Genomic DNA, 24,254 nt, shown 5'->3' on the forward strand with positions numbered 1-24,254 from the left:
AAATCTGTTATACACAGTAAAAACACTCAATCCAAACCATGCCATCCAAATCCGTTATACACAGTAAAACACTCAATCCAAACCTGTATAACTCATACACAGAAATACAATCCAGATAATACGTATGTTGCATTTGCATTCACTTACTCAAACATGACATCAAGAATTGGTTTGAGTGTATACCTAGATAAAAGAGAAAAAAAAATTGATATAGGTGTTGACATAATAAACAATTCACCACTTTCTCTCCTAATATTGGTCAACACTTGATTAGTTCTGGATACTTCTGCATAAAATTCTCATCCTCCCATGTGGAATCTTCAGCGGATAAGTTCTTCCACTTGATAAGATACTCTGAAATTGATCGATTTCGTAGCTGTCGAGTTCTTGTTTCTGTGACTGCTTCCGATTCCAATATAATTTTTCCTTCCTCGTCAAGTTCTGGCAATATTGTTTGAACTGGGAGCTTGTCACCTATAACCTTCTTTAAACATGAAACATGGAAAACTGGGTGCAATCGAGAAGCTGCAGCAAGCTCCAATTTGTATGCCATAGTACCAATCTTTTGCAACACCTTCTACGGACCATAATAATTTGGTGATAATTTATTATCCTTCTTAGCTTGCTTTAGGGACATTTGCTTATATGGTTGTAGCCGTAGGAATACCCAATCACCTACATCAAAACTTCTTTCACTGCGATGTTGATCTGCCTGTTGTTTCATTCTATTTTGTGCCAACACGAGGTTATCCTTTAAGAGTTGGAGGACTTGTTGTTGATGTTCGATGTGATGTTCCACTGCCTGAACCTTAGAATTTTCTCTTAAATATGATGTGATGGATGGTGGTTGATACCCATAAAGTGCCATAAATGGGGTCATTTTTGTTGTTGTATGGAAGGAAGTGTTATACCACCATTCAGCCAGAGGCAACCATTTGACCCATTGTGTCTGTTTATCAGATACAAAGCAACGAAGATATCCCTCCAAACATTTGTTTACTATCTCAGTTTGCCCATCAGATTGAGGATGATAAGATGAGCTATGAGCTAACTGAGTACTTGATAAGATGAGCTAATGGATGTGATAATGCACAAAAGTGTGCATACTTGGTAAGTCTGTCAACTACCACAATGATGACACTCTTTCCCTCAGAATTGGGTGAGCCTGTGATAAAATCCATTGAAACCTCCTCCCAACATTGGCTTGGAATGGATAAAGGTTGTAATAGACCCGATGTCTTAATTGTTTCAACTTTATTTTGTTGGAAAACCAAACATTCCGCCACAAACTTTTGAATATCTGATTTAAGGCCATCCCAAAAAAATTCCTTCTTATCCTTGTGGTAAGTTTTTAAAAATCCTGAGTGCCCTCCTAAGGGAGAAGTGTGCAATTCCATAAGAATCTTTTGTTTTAGCTGAGAATTCTTACAGAGGTATAAGCGATCTTTGTACCATAATGAATCATTTTGCCAGCTAAATGTATCAGACGTACTGGAATCTTGTTGTAGCTTTCAAATGAGTGCCCATACTTCTTCATCATTCTTCCATTCCTCCCTTGCTTCGTTTATCCAATCTGGTTGGATAATAGAAATGGCGCACAACAATGCTTCCACATCCTCATCCTTTCTTGAGAGTGCATCTACCACCACATTTTGCTTCCCTTTCTTGTAGATGATTTCAAAGTCATAACCCAACATCTTTGTGACCCACTATTGTTGCTCTTCAGAGGATAATCTTTGTTCTAAAAAGTATTTAAGGCTATCATGATCCGTTTTTACCTTGAAGTGTATAACTGGGTATAATGGAAGTATTTATATTAGAAAATTTCTTTTTCCAAAAATAAGAGGTTGCTTTTTTTTTATAAAATAAATTGAATATTAATTTTCTAAGTAGAGAAGGATTTTACATTAATAAATTTTTGAAATCAAAGAAAGAATATAGGTTTTTGAAAAGAGCACATGGTTTGGAGGGAAATGTACAGAAGGATATTTTCTGGTTAGATTTTTCCCATTCATAGAGAAAGAAATGGAAGTATTTAAATTAGAAATTTCTTTTTTTCAAAAACAAGAGGTTGATTTTTCTATAAAATAAATTTGAATATTAATTTTCTAAATAAAGAAAGATTTTACATTAATAAATTTTTGAAATCAAAGAAAGAATATAGGTTCTTGAAAAGAGTATATGGTTTGGAGGGAAATGCATAGAAGGAAATGGAAACCTAAATTAGAAAATTTCATTTTTTTTTAAACAAGACATGAATTTCTTTATAAAATAAATTTGAATATTAATTTTTTAAATAAATAAATATTTTACATAAATAAATTTTTGAAATCAAGAAAAGAACATAGGTTTTTAAAAAGAGCATATAGTTTGGAGGGAAGAGGTGAGAGTAATTGTTTTTTGAGTGGATTTGATTGCAAAGTTTTTTTATTATATACAATTATAAGTTATATAAAATTCAAAATAAATTAGAAAGAAGATAGCTAAAAATATTTTTAAAAAATATTATTTAAAAAATGTTTAAACAGTGTATTATTGAATTTTTTCGAATTGAAAATTTTTCATTCGAATTTTTATCGTATCGAATTCGAATCCGAATCGAATTCGAATTCGAATTTGGTAACTATGGTGTTGGCCAACAATAGCAAAATGCCATGAAGTTTTGAAGGAGAGGGTCATGTTGGGTCCCTATAATACTAGTGATTACCCAGTGATTACCCCATTACTATTTTAGTTATACCCCTAGTAAAAACGGGGTATAACAATAATACTAGTGATTACCCCATTACTATTGTAGTTATACCCCTTATTTATATTGTTGTGCCCCTATTACCCCCATGTTGTTATTTCTGTGCCCCATAGAATCCCTCTATTGTTATTTTTGTGGCTTTATATTATTATTGTTAGGTCGGCTGGATTATATTGTGACTCCTTAGACTCCTATATATAGAAAGGAGGTTTTGTCATTTGTATCATCCAAGAATTGTTCATTTATGTAATGTAAAGGAGGTTGTACTTTAAGAAACCAATTTATTGGCTGTATGGAAATTGTGCTTAAGATTTTAATGATTATAATTATTGTCACTTGTTTGTCACTTAATTATATTTTGTGTTCTCAAATGAAGGACCTGGGAAATCTGGTTCTTGACTCTCAATACTAAAGTGACAAGAAAATATCAGAATGTCATTTGATTGTTGAATACAAATGATGAATGAAGGAAGATTGAATAAGTCATAGACAATATGATGTTTTACACAGGACCTACTATCTGTCAGACTGGGAGAAGTTATAGATAATATTTTGTTTTACACTAGAACTACTATGTGTAACTTAGAAGAATTGCAAAGGTGGCAAGGGTAAGCTGTAATCATAAATATTTATATATTTATGATTACAGCTTATCAGTGTAATCATAAATATATAAATATTTACCCATATCTATCAGCCAAGCCTCAGTTGCTTCAACTCTAGATATATATGTATGGAAGAAAAAAAATTAGTGATAAATATGGAGAGATAGAGGGAGCAACAAGGGAGAGATAGAGATAAAATGAAGAAGAAGGGAGAGGAGGAATGAAGAGAGAGAGAAAGAGAGGAGTCAAAGAGGGAGATAAGAGTAAGAGAGAGAGAGGGAGACAGAGGGGAGGGAGATAGTGACAAGGCTCAAGTGAAGAGAGAGAAGGTGGGGGGAGAAAGAGCGAGGTGGGAGAGAAAGGGAGAGAGGGGAAGGACCAGAGAGAGGACTTGAGAGAGAGGAGGAGAGAGGGAGGGACATAGATATGGGGTTGGAGGGGGAGAGAGGGAGTGAAGAAGCAAGAAAAGAGAGAGAAAAGTGGAGAGAGAGAAAGAGAGAGTGATAAGGGAGAGTGTGTAAGTTTTGGAGGGTGAGAAAGAGATACAAAGGAGAGATTGATGGAAGGGGGGATAGGAGGAGAGATAAGGGGAGAGGTAGGGAGATAGTGACAAAGTTGGAGGGAAAAGAGAGTGAGAGAGGGGGGAGATAGAGGGAGGTGAGAGAGAAAGGGAGAAGGAATAGAGAGAGGACATGAGAGATAAACCAATATTTACATAAACATGATATCCACGGTTAGTGATCTGAGGTTCCCGTCTGGATGCAAAGGAAACAACTCTAACAATTCGTCCTTGTTTTCACGTTCTTCAGCCTTGGAAGCTATCAGAATATTACATATACATCCATCAGCGCAAAGTCTGCACTCTGTATAAGGACAAAGTGCGCACTCTTTAGAAGGACGCAGCCATCTATCCGTTTGATCTACTTTATTCCGGATGTCGCTGAGAGTGATCCCACAAATGGTTTCACGTACAGTTTCATTTCGTTGTTTCAGTGGCAAATTATTTGGCCGTGTGGTCTCCATCTCTTTGGGGAAGGCCTGCACTGGTGAATCTGTGTATCTCTGATCATAATGTAACATACAACGTAAATTAGAAAGCGAACAATACATCAGAAACTCTACAATACATCTGATACTCTATCGTTGAAGTTCATAAAAATACGTTTATATGTATTGAATGGCGAAGAAAAACGTAAACTAAATGAAATAAGATTATCTTGTTATGTTATTTATATAAATGAAATAAAAATAAAATAATAATAAATAAACAACATTCATATGTGAAGAACCCAACATTACTCAAATTATAATGCTTTGACAACTGAATTCTCCTTACCTGTAGCGGAAAAGTGGCCATGCCAATTGCAGGTTCCCACATGATGTTAGACGCTGCACATAGACGACGTTACAACGTAAACAAATAAGAAACCAAGATGGAAACGTACGTAGAGGAGAATTCAAGGGCAGTGCAAAATAAATTATAGTTACCATTGTTCAGGGAGGGCCAGAGTGGGCCCTTGGATCTTCCTGCAATATTTATTTGATCGAAGGAGTAATCTTGCGTCGCCTTTTTTTGTTCCTGCTGGTTGAGACCACCATTATTCTGAAATGCAAATTTGTTTGATTAACCAATCACTTGACAATATGGTTTACAATATGGTCTTTGTTGTCGACGCAGATTTTTGGTGATTTTGAAAGTCCATAATCGTAAGTTCAAATTTATAAACATTTAATATATAAAGTTCTCCACACAAAACAATTTAACAGCAGGAAAGACAAAATCCATCTGAGCAATGGATCTTGTAAATGCAGTTTACAAATGTTTTTTTTAAATTCCCGGTTAACAAAGGTATATAGGTATATTGTAACTAATCAAATAATCAAAATAAATTTATTTGCAGTGACACTAGTTGTTTCGATAGTTTAGGTAATTTGACTGAATCAAGTTGTTAGTGGTTTATAGTTTAGATAATATTTATTTGAAATAATCTATTTAAAGGTAGAAAGTTTATGAGAATCCATAATATTGAACCATGATATTTATGTAAAATATTAAAAGAAAAAATACTTTAATATTCTAAATAAATTTGTCCTTGGTCAATAAAATCCCTCAACAATGTCTTCTAGATTGTTTAACTTATGTTGATTGTAGATTCCCGAAACATCCAACAATCCAATTATCACCGAAGATGTTAATTGCAGATTTTAATCTACTATCAAATGCCAAAATTTTCCCAAAATTTGAAATCAACAAAAACAATACCCCTTAAATACTACCACTAATTAAATCATAATTTTAGTTTTTTATGTGATATTATGAATAGAGATGATGAAATAAACTGGAAATGAAATTTATCTTACCCGTATCGAAAACGGTTCAAAACCTAGTGAGGGTTCCAAAATGACACCAGAAGTATCTGTAACGAAAACGGTGCAAACCTAGTGAGGGTTCCAAAATGACACCAGAAGTTGAACATAGACAAAGGTACAAAATAAGAAATCAATATTATGAAACTACTAAGAATATTCAAAATCCAAGCAAAATAAATTAGAGTCTACCTCTGGATGGGGAGGAGCAGATTGGAGTCCGAGAGCTCCCGCTAATTTCATTTTCTTTGTTGTTTCCTCTTGTTGCGTCGCCAATTTTCTTTGTTCTTTCCTCTTGTTGCGCGAGTGAGAATTCTGAAACCAGTAGAACACATTCTTTGCTTCTACGTTGCCGTGAACTTTGAGTGACTTTGTAATTTCATTTATGCTAGCGCGAGTAGGATTATGGTCACCCCCTAGTGGGCTGCCAACGCGAATGTGCAATTTCTTCGTTTTTTTCCATGGAAACTCCTGATTGTGGAGCCTCTGCAAAATGAAAAACAGAAGCTTCTAGCTGCGGCAAATTCAGATTCGTGTTCTGTATGCGGGCAAGCGTGTAACAACAAAATCAATTTCTTTGAGCTCCGAAAGAACAGATTGGAAAACCCTTAGAGGAAATATATATGATTTCTTAAGCGGGAAACCGACGTGACAATTTAAAAACAAATTCCAGGCACAAGGGAGATAAAAAAAATGATTGGGTAGATACTAAGAAACGCAACCGAGATGAGATAAATCCTGGATTCAATGTGAAAATCGCCCCCCGTGAGCGTGGAGGAATGGATGGAAGTATATATTAGACTCAATAAAAAGGTATTGCCACTCGTGGGGTGGTGATGGTCGGGGGTTTATTTCCATATTCATTCTCAATTCGATAATGCTGATATTTTGTGCGGCAAAGATCCACCTTTTTTTATTATAAATTAATTGGAAAAAAAATACCTGGTTTACACTTTCACATAAATTAAAATTTATATTTTTTAAATTATTTAACTTTACGTTTGAATTAATTAAAAGATATCAATCAAATTATATATGTTTAAACTATATTAGGTAATAATTGGGTTTTTATCATGAAATTAGATATGAAAAAACTGACTTTTTAAATATGTTTTATTTTTTTATTATTTAATTTTTTATTTTAAAAACAAATATAAAAAATATATAAGATTTATTCAGGAAAAGAAAAAGAGATTATTTTTGCATTTAGGATTTATAGTTTATAGTATGATTTTTAATTTATAGTAATACAATTTCACTTTCTTTAAAAGTAAGTATGTATGAAATTTTGATATATGTTTATGTGTAAGTGGAGTTTACTATGTATTAGAGATTGGTGGTTGCTTACATTTACGGAAATAATTGGTGGTCGCTTACATCCACGGAAACTTTGGGTAGATACATCCCAGGGTATTACATCTGGTTGACTCATGAGCTGATCTTAACCCCAATAGCATAAGGGGGAATTCATCCCATGACCTTCTTTAGCAAGATGCTTTAATGACGAGAACTTGACCAATTCAGATAATCCTTGGGGCTCCATATATATATATATATATATATATATATATATATATATATATATATATATATAGATAGATAATCAAACAACTAAAGAGCTAAACAAACACACCCAAGAGATAAATTTTTGAAAATTTTCTCCCTAGTGGAGTTGTCAGTTCTATTTTCTTGGATCATCCCCTTGTTACCAATAGTAGTGTTTCGTAGAGCTTCCTTTGGTATTTTGGGAGTAGGATCACTAGTACAACATGAGATCATCAAAAGCATGCTAACCAACAATTGGATGGTATCCAAAGTGGTCAAAGAGAAGTTAAGGGGAATATTGTATTGGTGCTTACATGTTTGTAGACGGATATATGTTGAGTTGATAAATATGTTCCAATTTCTCATTGAGTTTGACCTAGTAGTGGGAACTAATTGAAAGATTGGTTTTATGGTCCAATTTCCTACTATGTACGTAACTACAACTCCTTGTTATGAAAAATGGTTGTGCAAAAAGGAAGGTTGTGGTGGTTGAGGGAAATTATACTAGGGAGATTACATGCCTTGAGGGGTGGGTGGTGGCGAGGGCCGGGAGGGAAGGGGGCTTTGGCTGGACATTGATTCCTTCAATCATTTAAAATATGCAGCTTATGGGTAACAGTGAGTATAGTGACCATACTTTCAACACAGTGTGCAAAGGAAGTTCATGTGAAAATTATTGTTCTTGCCTTGTCACTGATAGTTGTTATAGTTAAGACAATATTTGGGTAAATTGTCTTAACCTGAGACAAAAGAAAACTTGTCTAATGTCTTAAATATTGTCTTTAAGTGGGTGTCTCAAATTAAATTGTCTTAAAATATTGTCTCTATAAAGATAATATATAACATAAGAATTTTTGTCTCTCTAGAGACAATTTCATTTTTGTCTCTCCAAAGGCAATTTCATTTTTATCTCTCTAGAGACAATAGTTAGAATTAAAGACATATTGTCTTTAAAAAGACAATGCTTTTGATCTTAACTATTGTCCCTCAAGAGACAATAAAAAATTACATTGAAAGATAATACATGATCACTTTTGTCTCTTTGGAGACAATATAAAATAATGAATCTAGAAAAATATCTCACCATTGAAATAAACCAATATTAAAAGTATTTAATTAAAAATAAACTACAATATCATTGATTAATTCATATTAGGACACAGTGGAATCGAACCACCAACCTCCTGCTTATAAAGTAGGTGCTCTACCATTGAGCTAGAACCCTTTAAAGAATTATGGTAGTCCTTGAAATTGCATATATGGGCATTGATTTTAAAACTAGCAGTTGCACTAAGAAGTGCAAAGGAACATTGACAAAAGTGGGAATGTGAAATTGCATATATAGGCATTGATTTTAAAACTAGCAATTGCACCGAGAGGTGTAAAGGAACGTTGATAGAAGTGGAAATGTGGAAGCCAACAAGCAAGTGAAATATATGGAAAGTGAAATTACATTAAATTCAAAGACACCATATTAATCCATTTTAACCCACCTTGCTTGCCCAATAAAAGTTTTGGAGTACTTATTCCAGCATTTTATAGGCTACTTGAAAAGAAAAAAAGAAAAAGAGACAGAAGCCATTGTGACCTGTAGCTAGAAATTTATCAACAATTGCAATCTTCTTGGAAGGCAGTAGGTCAATATTACTCCAAGATTGAACTTTTATTTTTTAAAACTTGGCTATTATCCATGTCCAACAACCAAATGCTGAAAAATTGCAACTAAAACACTATTTACTGAAGGACCTGCCCAAATAAGAAATAGTCTTCCCAAGATTTATAAGCTTTCATTTATGATTTAGCCAATTTTGGGAGTGATTCAGCCAAGTAGGGGATTCATCTTGGCCAAAGCGAAACCCTGATTTTTCCTTTCTAACAACTAGTCTTGCTTCTTTTGAAAAAATGTCCCAGTAAAAATTAGTACCTTCCATAAACTGTTGAATTAACAAATGTGTTAAATTTGAGCCATTTTCAAAGTGGAAATTTGGGAATATTACAATACATATCCTGAAATTTGATATCATATGGATAACTTACGTAAGGGAAATAATGAAAATATTTTACAAGTGATGTTTCTGATGATGAATGTCAATTATCCAACAACATTATTAGAGGTAATAATACTTCGATATTTTCTCCAAAGAATATCTAAAATTCAAATAATGAGGTGGAGATTCAAAGTCACCTTTAAACTAGCATTCATCACTCATTCTAGTGTCTAAAATGGTCTATATATCAATGCATGTTTTGTACGTAGTAAAAGTGGCCATCTTTTAGGATCTCTTTTTGGTGGACAAATTCTTGAACTAGCCCAGTGATCTTGCAAGGGTGTGAAGGGCTTGACCTAACACTCAATCCATTCCTTGCATTCCATCAACATCTAGGACCATTTTTTGATCTTTCTTGAAGCAAGTATCCAATCTTGCAAAATCTAAATACCTTCCTAAGATTGTATCTAGATACAACAAATATTGTTGCTCTTTTCTTTTGTGTTTGAAAAAGAGAAGCAAAGAAACAAAATTTAGAAAAAACTATATTCTATCATGGTAATTGTGTCCTCGATCTCCAGGTAACAATATACTACAAATAAAAGAGAACAGTGGGGAATGAAACTAGATCACAATAGTGCTTGCCAACACCAAGGCTGGCACTACCAAGCAAATACAAGTTGACATTACCCGTGTCTTCTCAGAAAGACTGGTTGGGATTTGGGGATGCTAATATAGGTCTCTAACAACATCTCACTACATAGAATCCAGATGCAACAATCATGCACAAAACAAGTAAAACAAAATAGTTCAACATGCTCAAACTTATATGTATTACTGGTAGTGAAGCAGCATCTCAATTTAAACATACCATCCCTTTAACAAGCTCCATTTGACCCCTCTTGAACGTATTCTCCAACATTCACTACAAGTTCACAAAAGAAATGAAGATACCATAAGGGAGAAAATATATTGCTCCTCATCAAATCATTAACACACAAGGTAAAATCAACAATACAATTTTGCATAATTAACTTCTTGTATTCTTTTGAAGTGAACACCATTCAATTAGAGATTTTTACCTTGGCACAAGATACATGAACCCACTGGCCATCAGTAGTCCTCTTAAAACCACCACTCAAACCACCACATAGAGCACAATTCATACCAAAACTAGGCATACCACGACTAGCTATATTTGGACGCCTCACGCCTTGGAGTTGGTATTTCCAGTTTAAAGTTTCACGTGGTTGACAATACCATCCTCCAAAATAATTCCTTAAAATACCATAGTAATATTGGTGAACTGCTACCTGCAATATAATGTTGACATGAAAAGTTTAAGATACCCACTATAATCCAATGTAATAATACTGAAGTAAATAGAGAGATAAAAAATAATAGATGAAGGAATAGCTAGATTACCCAGTAGTAATTACAAACACAAATCATGTTTGATCGAGTAGATTCTTGAAATATAGAAATATCGCACAAAACAAATTCTTCTCTTGGTGAGATAGATGACACCTGGTAATAATCAAAATGCCTTTCCAATGGAACTTTTGAACAAGGGACCAGAACATTGTCTCTTTAGCCCCCAAGATTGTCTAAGAAGAAGAGCTTGGGCATTTGACAGTAATGTTCTCTTTATACAATTAGAGAAATATTACAGGACAACTAAATGTATGAAAAGAAAGATGAAGAATCGTGTGCTAAGCAAGTTCTTTGATAAAAAAAGTTTAACAGAGTTAAAACTTCCATTCACTAAAATTTAAATAGAAACCTAGAACAAATATTTCTAAAAAGAATCTCAAAATTAGATGATTCAGGGTTAGGTCAAAACTTGCATCTTATTTAAAGAACTGCAGAACTAACATTTTGGATGCAATGGAGTCATCAAAGATAGGGTCAATGATTTCTGAACATAGTTATTAATTTATGAAACAAATGAACAACGTATATTTACTATTTTCCTGGGCACTTATAATGTCATTTTATGAAATGAGCAAACAACATACATTTACCAATTCCATAGGCACTTGTGTATGCCTCAAGTCTTAATAATTACCACTACTCCTACATGACACAATTATTTGATATTGACCACTTCACATTTTAAAAAATATGATACTCAATTAAGACATGCCATAATTTTGTCCATGACAAGAATGTCACTTAAAAATGAATAAATATTTTGTAATATACATTCTTCAATATCAAACCATATAATCCATTACCCACTATTCTTTGGCATCAGATTAGTTTTAGGACAGGCATCACTTCAAGTAAACCTCGGCTATCTTAGTTGAAACAGAGAACCAACTACACCATATAATCTTAGCTATCAATCAAAGACAAAGTAAAAGGTTTAGTCCCTATGCTAGAACTAGCTAGAAAGCAATATGCTTAAAGCCTCTCCCTCTCGAATATTATTATCTACAGATGATACAAATGAATTTGAGATATTCTTGGCCCTCGGATGTGTTTTTAGTTCCTCCTTATTTGCTGCTAACGAACACTAACAGTGGTTTTAGCAATTTACACCACATTGTTGTGTGTTTGATGATGATCTTGTGTTTGTTGTGAAAGGATCTATCCTCACCCAAAGCAGGGAGAATATGGACGCAAGAAGAATTTACCAAACAATAAGTATTGTTAGTGTTCGGTTTTGGTGACCCATTAATCCCTTGAGGAATGGATAAAGATGAAAAATCACCCATAGAGAGAAAAATAGTTTACCAAACAATGGACCCCAAGATTGATAACCACTATTAATACCTTGGGAAACACCTGCTACTACACCAACAAGGTTTACCACAAGAAAAGTAGTTGGAGGGATGAGAAGACTAGTCCACTTAAAAACATAATTCTCAGCGAATTCACCATCTTCATTTAAAGACTTTGATGTGACAGTAAAGATTGTGTCAATCCCCACTAGAAATTTCAGTAACCCTTGAAAGACGACAAACATATGTGCTCATACACCTCCAATAACCAAAAATTTCTCATTCCTCCACCATTCATCGATTCCAACTATACTCCAACGTAGCTCTAGTATAGCAGTTGTAAAAATGGAAATAAAATATAATATGAAGAACACACTTGCAAAGTTTCTAATCTGCAAATCAAATTAAATATAAAAATTAGGGGAAAATTGTGAAGCATTGTATGAGAACAAAATCCAAAAAAAATCTAAAAGATAGGTTGCATTAGAGGAGAGTAAACCTTGACAAGGTTAAGGTTAGTAAGGGTTGAAAATCTTACCTCAGGAATGACAAACTTCCCTGTAAGAAGAAAAATAGCTCGTAAGGTACAATATGCAACCAATGGGAGGGATGTGAGAGGATAAACTATGGTATTGATGTATATCAGCCTCTGCAATTGGTGTGGCCATACCAAATTGGACAATGACCGCTTAGTAAAATTTCAACAGAACCAAGGGCCCATCGAAGCACTTGATTCAAATGATCTGAAAGATTGATTGGTGTAGATCCCTTGAATATAGGATGTACAGGCATGCAGTATATTGAAATCCAGTGTCGAGCATGCATATTAAACCTAGTCAAAATATCTTCTATGATAGAACCATAAATCCACCAAATTTTCACAAAATATGTGAACCCACTCATATTAGATCTTTGCTTCAAGAATAGTTACCTGGTGCTTGGTTTCCTAAACGGAATGTTGCCTTATTCTGAAGAGAATTTATGCACATTCAGGAAATTTTTTTATACAACTTCACTATAGAAAAAACTAATTCAATGAACTAAAAAAATCCACAACATCATCAAATAGATGCAGATCCACCTCTACTCATACCTCTTTTCCCCATTCTAACTTTGTCTTCATATCCACAGTTGATAACATGGATAGCTTCTTTCAATAAAGAAGCAAGATTTGCAGATTGTGAAAGACCACCATTTTCCATGAGGGTATATTGAATAAACACAAGTGATTGACCAAATCTTTTCTATAAGCTCCTTTGGGACATGAGCAATGATTTCTCATCATCAAATCCTACAATACACAATTTCATAGAAGGGTGAGGGCGAACAATGTTTAAGGGTAAATGATTTGTCAAAAATTACAAATCACTAGTTTGGACATGGACTCACCTTCAACACCCTCTTCTATGTATTCCAAACTAAAGATGGGTATAGTAGATTCGGTTTGCTTGGTTCTCTTCTTATTGTCATCATACCTTTTGTTTGATTTTTTGTTCTTCTTTATAGATCCCCAACAATAACTCAGAAAACATGTTGTTTCAAGATCCTTCTCAGTGAGAACAAGATCATAACCATAGAGTGCTTGTCTATTAAAACAACACCCTATACCCACATAAACAGGCCCTTGGATACCATCAAAACCTCTCAAGGTGATCTGCAAAGATTTCAGAATTAATATGACAGGCTGAAATTATATGAAAAATTGATAATTGAATATAAGAAAACATTTTGGGTGTTGATCAATGCTTACATCAAAGAACATAGTGTTATTATTAGCATATCGATCATGTTGATCTCTGAGAAAACTGTACATAGCAAGTTTTCTTCCTAAGAACTGGATCCATTAGAAAACATATTGCCTCATGAATAGATTTGTTGTTGTTTATATAATTATCACAATCAAGGTTCAACCCAAAGAGGCCATTTGTGAGGACAGCAGACACTCGGACCTAAGTGGAGCAATGGATAACAATCATCAGCGTCAACATAATAATTAATGAATTTCATATGAGAAGATCAGTAGAAAAAGAGAGATGTGTACATAGCTAGGAATATACCAATGCATTCATTGCATCGACTTTCTTATGGTGTTGGAAACTAGGTCTCTTTTCATGGGATACATAAAATAACCATGGAAATTCATTGCCAAAATTATCAACTCCCCCTGATTCAGTCACTAATGGCGGCTACAGAGAATTTTCAAATGGTGTGCCAGTAACAAACTTATCATTATCTTCTGTAAGCTCATGATTTGTCAATGGAGTACTACATTTTGGCCCAAATAATGTGTATGAGAAATGAGATATATCATGGCCCTTAATATGTCCAAGCATGTTTAGTGGTGTGTCCAAGGATTCTATCCTCTGTTCCAATGCAAGTGATGACAAATTCTATGAAACAAATTGTTTCTTATCTCTTGAAAAGAAAAAATGAAAAAATGTCATACATATAGTGCACCAACTTTGTACTATGTTCCTTAAGATGAATTTGATAAAGAAGATGGAAAAATATGAAGTTCATACATAATTTAGCTTACCTTTTTAGAATCCTTTTTTGTTGTTTCATTTTCTTTATGTAGATTCTATACCTTACATAAACTAAGTTGTCCCACCAGCTCAACACTACTCTCCTTCAATGAATTGTTCATAGCCTCATCACTTCCTATAGATTGTCTTGGCCTGTAAACAGAAATAGTATCTCTAGTTTTCTATTTGCTTCCATTACGATTTGAATTCATTGGCCTTTTGGAAGGCGTAGCATGGAATGACTCTAGCATTTGTCCTTGTAAGTCCAGTTGCAAATTTTGTAATCTATTGCTCAAAGTCAGTATTTTGTCTACAATTTTGGTGCTTTTTGAATCCCCTTTACTAGGAACATTCATATCATCAAAAATAGTAGAACCCTCAGCTACTTCTCTAGATTCTACAAGATTTTATGTGAGGAGAATACTTTCAAAATGCTCTGTCCCAGCCAAAATCATAGCATCCTTCTCCATGATAGGCACATGGTCTCCAAGTGGGACATGCAGTGACAAATATTGAGTCTCTGATGTCACATCATTTTCTATAAGCTCAAGATTTTTCACCAGGGTATCATATTCTGGTCCCTCGGCATGTTCAAGCCTCTTCAATGGCTTATCCAAGGAATGTTGCTAATTGCACACATCCTTGTCTTCTAGAAGAGATTCATTCATACTTAAACAAGGGGATATATTGTAACTTTTTCTAAGTTCCTAAACTTTTGGATGGAATACTAGAGTCCAGGCCAAATCAGGTGCTTAAACAAGGAGATATATTATATCCCTCCGTAACCTCAGGGATCCTCAATGGAGTATCCAATTGGGAAGGTTCGTGCTTGCTCGCCACAATCTGTATATTTTCTCCAACTTTGAAATTTTGGGTCTCTCCATCTTCCTGGCCATTGTTTCCCTCAATTTTGGTAGGGTCAATGAATCACTCATGTTTTTCATTGTTGTCCATATCAAACAATTGTTCTCTAATTGGACTTGCATCAGTTATGCCATCAACAATAAAAATGCTTTCCTGGCATGCTCCATATTCAACTTCATTCTTTTCCACAGCTATATTATATCCCTTTGTAACCTCAGGGGTCCTCAAAGGATTATCCAATTGGTAAAGTTCCTACTTGCAGGCAGCTTCTGTAACAATATCTGAGATATTTTTTGGAAGAGAATTAGCTATACCTGAACAAAATAATGCATCATTACTCTCCATAATCTTGGGCTTATCTAAATGATCACTAATGTCCAATCCAAACGAAGAATTCAAGCAAGGAGATATATCAAGGCCTTTTGTAAGCATAGGCATCTTCAATGGAGTATCCATGTTAGAAGGTTCTTGGTTGTTGGCCATTATGTCTACTTTCACAAGTTTTATATTTTGTCCAACTTTGAATTCTTGTGTCTCTTCAGCTCTATTCTGTATAGATTTTTCTTCCTGGTCATCCTCTTTTCCCTCAATTTTGTTAGGGGAAATGAATCCCTCATGTTCTCCATGGTTGTCCATATCAAACAATTTTTCTTTAACTTGACTTACATTAGTTATGCCATCAACAATACTAATGCTTTCCTTATATGCTTCATCTTCAACTTCATTTTGTTTCCATTGATACATTATAAGATCCATGTTCCACTTGATCACCATCTATTAAGGGAATGCAAACATTCTTGGTGATCTACTCAACTACATATTCCTCGTTTTGAGGAGTTGAACCATACAACTCATTGAGGTTATAAAACTCATTTCCATTGTCAGAAAAGTTGCCTTGATGCACTTCATCCTCTAAAGCTTGAATGTTCTCATATGTTACTTGAAGTTCATTGGACATATCTACATGTTCGGGATTTTTCACTTTCATCCAAACTTCATCAGGAGAGCCATCATTTTTCTTGTGAAATATGGTTTCTTCAAGATCCTAAGTTTTAGCCATTGAATCAAGTTCATAATGCTCCTCTCTTTGATATATAGAGTCATGAAATCCTTCTTTAGTTTTGGGATCACTTAATTTATCTTCTTGAGCTTCACCATTAACCAGTGAGATGTGACTTTTCTGAACATCATTTAGAACTAAAAGCCCCTCTTCACTGCATTCCCCAGGCTCTTGACCTTCACTATATGATGCTAGTTGTCACAGATTTTCTAGAGACAAAGCCTTTGGCAGGAGTTCAAATTGGCGAGCACCATTCAAATTGTCTCCATCAAATTGAAGCTTATTTTTTAATTTTGGAGTGTTTCCACAATCCATTGGTTCACCTTCATAAGCTTCATTCTCATAAATCTGTTGGTTGTCATCTTCCTCCTTTTGAGGACCATTAAACTCATCAAGTCCAAAACAAACTTTGAATCTGTTTGAAAAATAAGACTTGATTTCATGAGCTTCATCCTTCACAGCCTCTCGAGATTCCTCATTGTATTTCTTAGGAGATATAGTTTCTTGAGCATTCTGAGTTTCACTCTTAGAAAACTATTCAATTTGCTCTTTGTTTTCAACTACAGAGACCTGATACCCTTAAGTGGTTTTTGAATCATTCAATTCATCCTCTAAACCTTCATCATTAACAAGTGATATGGGATTTTCATGAAGATACTCTTTACTACATTCTTCATCGGCTTGAGCTTCACTATTTGAAGTCTGTTACACTGAACCTTCTAGAACTTGATCCTCTACTAACAAATTACCTTTTTTCTTACCTCCAACTGAATCTGCAATCTACTCCTCATCGACAATTTCTTCAGTAATTTCCAAATCATGTGATTCATCTTCATTATCTATGTCTCTTAGCGGTGGGTTATTTTCCAAATCTACATTTGAAACTAGAATATTCTCCTCCATGTCACAGTGTCCAAGCTCTCGCTTTCTAGATGCAGTACTATATTCCAGTCTGAACAAAGTGACTAAATAGGGAGATATATTATATCCGTCAGTAACCACAAGGGTCTTCAACGGAGTACTTAACTGGGGCATTTCCTACTTATAGGCCTCTTTTGTAAGACACTCTATGAGTTTGTCTAGTACAGAATTATCCATTCCTTAACAAACAAACATGTCACTGGTGTCCATAGGTTTGGGCTTATTTAAAAGAATACCAGAGTCATTACATCAGAGAAAACAACACATTAGTACTATCATTACTGAGACAATCCATCTTTTATCTAGAACAAAATCATACATACCTTGATGAGGGAACACATTGTTATAGTCTACAAAATTGATTGAAATGTTTTCTTTTGTTTCAAGAATAGAATTAATTATACCTGAAAAAGGGAACATATCATTATTATCTGGAATCTTGGCTCGTTTAATTTGTTCCAGAATTATTGCAACAGATCATTAGTGGCTGGGTTGTGTTTCATGGAGTAAAAACACTTATAAATGTGGAGAAAACACATCATTACTATCAATACAGAGGAAACCCATATTTTTTCTTGAAAAATAATACTTGAACAAGGGAACAAATTAGTAATGTCTTAAGAATTGATTTTATTTTGAACAATCTCCTCAGCCGTGACTACTTTTTCAAGAATAGATTCATCCATCCCTGAACAAGGAACACATCATTACTGTCAGTAAGGTTGGGCTTTTTTAATGGAGAATTGAAATCATTATAGCAAAGGGAACACATCATTAATATTAATACTAGGGGAACTAGAATAGAGTCAAGGCATACCTGAACTAGTGAACACATCAATACTGTGTTCAAAACTGTTTGAAGAATCAACAATCTCCCAAGCTGTGTCTCGTTCTGTTTCTTTATAATCACATGGAAAACTTAATTTTTGCTTTGAAGTATCGCTCTCTATTTGTGTGTAGACATGAATTCCATCAACCTTGTAATGAGATGACTCACCTACATGCTGGGAAACACTAGGCATTGGCTCATACATACTACAGACACTGTCCACTTTTGAACCATACAATTCATCAAGGCCATAAAACTGTTTGTCATTGTTTGGACCCTGAATAATGAAATTTGTCTTCATGAACTTCATCCTCAATAGCTGAGATATGAGGTTTAAGGCCAACATCTGAAACTCGAATATTCTCATAAGCTTCTTGAGGTTCATCGTATGATGAATGAATCAGTTGATGATCTCCAAATTTCAAAGAAACTGCATAAGACAACATGGGACAACCATCATTTTGGCTATTGTTATAATTGTTATATGATTTTTGTTTTTCATCATCGTGAGTTTCACTTTTGTAAACCTATTCAATTTTCTCTCTTTTTCAACTACATGATCTTGATATCTTTCAATTGCTTCTGAATTCTTAAACCCATACTCATGAGTTTCATTATTAACAAGTGAGATGGGATTTTCCTAAATAGGAGTAGCTAAAATGTACTTTATGGTGCATTCTTCACCATCTCAAACTTCACTGGATGATGCCTGTTGTGGTAAAATTTCTAGAGCTTGTTTCTCACGGAGAAGTTCAGATCGATCACTCTCATTCCAATTACCTGCATTAACAATCATGTTCATTCAAATTCTTGGTTGCTGCTGAAATCCAATGATTCAACTTTATGAGATTTGAGAAGTAAAATAAAGTCCACTCACATTCTTCATTATTGTCTGGTTCATCTTTAAAAATAAACTTGTTATTTTGAAAACTAACCAATTCTCATCAGTTTAATAATTTACTAGCACATGGCCATTTTCCATGCCTGCAATGGAATCTACAATATTCTCGTCATCCACAGTTTCTTTAGAAATGTTGAAGTCATGCGATTCATCTCCATCATATGTATCGGTAAGAAGTGGATTATCAATTTGCAAATCTATATTGAAACTCGAAACTTCTTTTCCACAACATATATTTCATTACTTAAGAAGTAAGTAATTAATTTGTAGACAGACATCTAAAACTGGATTCTTCTCTTTTATATCACTTTGGTCAATTAATAATTTTGTTTATTCAAAATGTTCTCAGCTAAAGACATGTCACATTATGTAGCCTCACCTCCAACCCAATGCATGTATAGTTATGTTAATATAATCAAACAACCGATCACCCCAGTAAACACCAACATAGTATAAATTGCCAACCTGGTTGTCTGCGAGTGCTTTCCCATTGCTATATCTAGGTTTTGAATGATGACCAATAGTATGACAATTAGAAGTACTTCACAGCTGCTACCCGAGAAGGGCATGGGAAGAACAATGTCTTTGAGTTCAACATTTTCCTCCTGCTAACTTAACTTATCAACTATGATACCTTAGCGTGCATATCGATGTGATCAATTGGGAAGCCTTGGGATTTATAAGTGTACCAAGATTTCCCTAAAGATTTCCCCTGAAGAATGAAGGTTGTGGGGTACAATTTGGTGGTGAATCGATGGAGTAAAAAATGTCAGGCTAGGCAGTAACTCCACCAAATAAATTCATATCTTATTTCTTCAGGTTGGTCTTTATTATATACATGAAGGGGAGACTGTTCACTTCCTCTCCTGATGACTTTTCATATTTCTTATTATTTGTTTACATCAATTACATTTATTCACCCAATCCTAATGATTAGGTGTCAACATTCCCCCCTTAATTTGAAGGGACATTGGTGAGTCCAAGCATCATTCTAAATTGTTCAAGATTTTCTCTTCCAAGCGTTTTGGTGAAGATGTCTGCAATTTTCTCATTAGTGGAACAATGATGGAGATGGATTGTTTTGGCCTCAACATGATGTCAAATTAGATGATATTTAGTATTGATGTGCTTCAATCATGGAACTTTTGGTTCTCGGCCAACTTTATTGTAGAGGTATTTTGAATCATGAGTGGAGTTGATTGTACTTGTTTTACTTGCAAATATTCAAGAATTTTCTTGAGCCACACAATTTCTTTTGTTGCCTCAGTTGCTGCCACGTATTTTGCTTCTATTGCGGAATCTATTAGAACTAATCGTTTGCGTGATCTCTAGGAGACAACTCCTGATCCAAGACTCATAGCATATCTTGAAGTAGATACCCCAGTTTCTTTGTCTCTATCAAAGTTTGAATCAGAGTATCCAATCAAACTGAAGTCGTCCACCCGTGTATACTTGATTCCAAAGTCTTGAGTTCCCTTCAAGTACCTTAGAACTCTTTTTGCAGCAAACCAATGTCTTTCACAAGGCTTTTGCATAAACCTGGAGAGGATTCCAACAACAAACAAAATGTCTGGTTTGGTAGTAGTTAGGTAGTTGAGACTTCCTACAAGCTGTCTATACTTTGTTGCATCCTCAAATTCTTTTCCTTCAATAGATGTGAGCGTTAAGTTTTGTTCCATTGGAGTAGTAACAGGATTGCATTCTGTTATGCCAAACTTCTTCAACAGATCTCCAATGTACTTCTTTTGAGAATGAAATATGGACTTCGGATGTTGAGTTACTTCAATACCAAGATAGTAATGAACATAGCCCAAATCAGTCATTTCAAAACTTTTCCCCGATTCCTTCTTTATGGATGCAATGTAGCTCTCATTGTTCCATGTCATCAAAATATCATCTACATATACCATAAGATACACAACTGTTTTGCCAAATTTCTTGACAAATAAAGTTTCATCATCAAGATCATAATGTTTGAAATTGAGTTTAAGAAGATGCTCAGTTAGTTTCTCATATGAGGCTCGCGGTGCTTGTTTGAGTCCATACAAGGATTTCACAAATTTTCGTACTTTATGTTCATGTCCTTTTGCAGCAAATCCTTCAGGCTGGGACATAAAAACATTCTCTTTTAGATCTCCATTCAAGAAAGCAATTTTTACATCCATTTGATGGACTTTCCAACCATTCTGAGTTGCTAGGGCAAAGAGTGTCCGGATGGTAGCCCATTTTGTTGTGGGGACAAAAGTCTCCTCATAATCAACCCCTTCCTTCTATGCAAAACCTTTTGCAACAAGCCCGACTTTGTGCTTGTCAAGTGAGCCATCATCTTTATACATCAACTTTGGCAGACCACTCACATACCTTTCAATCAAATCCCACTCCATGAAATGAAGAAGCCTTCAGCAGATTATTTTAAATGATTTTTATTATTAAAAAGGAAAGAAACAAAACAAAACGAAATGAGACGGCTCACTTACATCAACTTTCAAAAACCACTCACTTACCTTTCGATCAAATTCTAGTCCGAGAAATGAAGAAGCCTTCGACATGAAGTACCTTTAATTCTTGAAACGATTCCATTTTTCTATAAGCAATCGACACTTGCCAACCTCATCATGTTTGGGGCAATGCATGCATACATAGAAAAAACCGAGGAGTCATAAACACGTTGACAGAAGTTGTAGGCCATGAATCGCTAACCACAATTTTATAATAATAATAATATAATTTTAATTTGACAATTAAGTGAGATATCAAATTAGAAAGTGTTATCAATTTGTTAGATATTAAATTATGTATGAGTGGATAAATTCACTTTTAAATATTGATTTATTTTTGTTAGTTTAATTAATAGATTAAATGATATTTTTCAAGGTATTTTTTGTTTATTTAATTTTAATTTTATTTCAAGTTGTTTAATTTGTAGAATTTGAGTGTCCAAAAGATTTTTTGTGGTGCTGAATTCATTTATATTTTCATTTTCAAAAATATATTTTAAACAACAACAAAAACATACTTTTATTAGCATTTCATTAACAATGATTAAAATCACTAAAATTAACTGCTATTTTAATTAATAAATAATATTTTTTTTTATATTTTGATATTTATGTTTAATAATTAATTATTTTATTAATTATTTAATCTGAAACGCACCATTTTTAAATCATCTAACAATAGATTTAACAGTAAACAATATTAGAAAGAGCTATTTCTAAAGAAAATACCTTACAACGTAATTATCCCACTATAGAAAACTAAAACATGCTTAATTCAAATTCAATCAGGTCGATCAATATCGATTCAACTAACATATATAATTTTATATCACATTTAAAGTTTACATATACGATTTTATCTAACATGCAATATTGCATTGTGAAATAGTTATATTTTATTGGATTGTGTAGATGGTCACATTCAAGATACAATTTAACTATAAATTATTAAAATTTATATTTTTTATTAGATAATTTTAAATAAAAATTTGAATATATAGATCTAATTATGTTTTAAATTTTATTTATAATATAATTTTAATTTATAATTTTAGAAAATGTTAATTTTTACTTTACTAGAAAAAAAATTACCTTGTAGAAGCATAAACATTTAATAATTAAACTACCAATTAATTGCAGATTGAAACAAATTCAAACTCATCCATCTAAATAATTTATATTTAATATAAATATACAAGCATCTAATAATTAAACTATATTTACATAATAATTAAACTACCAATGAATTGCATATCGAACTCCAGCTTTCCGATTAATATAAAGACACGTTTATATATAGAAAGAGTTGTTTATAATGTGATTTTTTGGAGATTCCGGTGACAGAATCCCGCGGAAGAAATTGAGGTTAAATCTTGATTTGTTGCAGTGAAAATGGTTTTTTAACTGCATATTTAGATTCAGCACCCTGAAAAACAGCTCGGACGCTTTCATTGTACAGAAACTAGCTATCAAACCTGAGATTCCAATAAATTCCTGTCGGATTTCAACCGGAAAAACCTGCCGAAAAAACTTTCAAAAAATCGCGTTATAAACAACTGCTATATAGAACGATCGATCAATTTTAGATTCAGCAACCTAAATAATTTTATCGAATATTTAATACTGTAGTGTGGGATAGTTATATCTTATTGGATAACGCCAAACGCCATAGAGTAGTAAATGGGATTGTTGTAACCCACATACCATCACAAGGTAGAAATTTATATGGAAAGAGGGATACTTCTTGCACGGCCTTTAGCAGAAAAAGACGACCATCCTAAGTTGATTGTTGATTCTTTAAATATTTGGGAATCGGATAGATATAGGTGTCCTCAATTTTTTTAGTGATGTTCATGTCTGTTTGATTTCCAAATATTCAGTGAATCAGCAATGGAAGGAAAAACAATTTCATCATTATAAAAAAAATAAAGTTATATAAACCCAATCTATTTAAACTCAGGAAAAGAACAAGTTCATCATTATTAAAAAATAAAGTTACATAAGCCCAATACAGAGAACGAGAGAGCAGTCAAAAGAGAAACGGCTAAGAACACGGCTAAGAACAGAACAAGACAAGAAAATCCTCTTGCAGGGTACATATATCTACTCGCCAAGGACATCAAGCCAAAGCCATTCTCCATGGAGAATTCCCTTAAAATGCACAAAAGAAAATAAAGTTCCGGATTCATTTAAGAGTTATGTTTTTTAGACGACAATTACAAGTTGATTTTCATTGTTGGGAAAATAAAACATACATTGAATGTGCAGCACCGAACAATTTTATCCTTGTAACACTAAATAAATTGGGGATATAATGAGGTTATGTTATTTGTAATTTTTAAAAAGGGGCGTGTTTGATCTGATTTTAGTTTTCAAGTGAAATTTATATTGAAAAGAAAGCCATACCCTTTTTCATACTTCATGATTTCGAGAAGAAAAGAAACCATATGTAACCATCATTTCACATAATTTTCTGACTAGAATGCATAGCATTGCGAAATCTTATTAATAAATTATCGATCATCTTCCATGAACAGGGTCTTTAAACTGGTGGTCTTTTAAGCAGAAATATGGCTCAAGCGAAGTTCCTTTTAATGGAAATTTCATACTCGTCAAGTTGAGGTTTAGCATGGAAATGAGAGAACACAAAGAAACCACCAGCAACACATAATCTTT

The 24,254-nt window shown here is 33.8% G+C and overlaps 1 protein-coding gene across 1 annotated transcript in view; it reads right to left on the reverse strand.

Annotated features, from left to right (window-relative positions):
- Positions 1-4,065: 4,065 nt before the first annotated feature.
- The window catches only part of LOC149231400 (uncharacterized), a 30,265-nt gene continuing 10,076 nt past the window's right edge, over positions 4,066-24,254 (reverse strand). The window contains exons 2-6 of the mRNA XM_089381619.1: positions 5,914-6,207; positions 5,716-5,793; positions 4,843-4,957; positions 4,691-4,743; positions 4,066-4,416 (exon numbers count right to left, since the gene is read on the reverse strand). Coding sequence (XP_089237745.1) covers positions 4,066-4,416; positions 4,691-4,743; positions 4,843-4,957; positions 5,716-5,793; positions 5,914-6,207 — 891 coding nt within the window. The remainder of the gene's footprint in view (positions 4,417-4,690; positions 4,744-4,842; positions 4,958-5,715; positions 5,794-5,913; positions 6,208-24,254) is intronic.

Source organism: Pinus tabuliformis, chromosome J (genome assembly GCF_031772625.1).
Source record: "Pinus tabuliformis cultivar Carrire ecotype Pingquan chromosome J, CPIR1, whole genome shotgun sequence".
Classification (NCBI taxonomy): Eukaryota; Viridiplantae; Streptophyta; class Pinopsida; order Pinales; family Pinaceae; genus Pinus; species Pinus tabuliformis.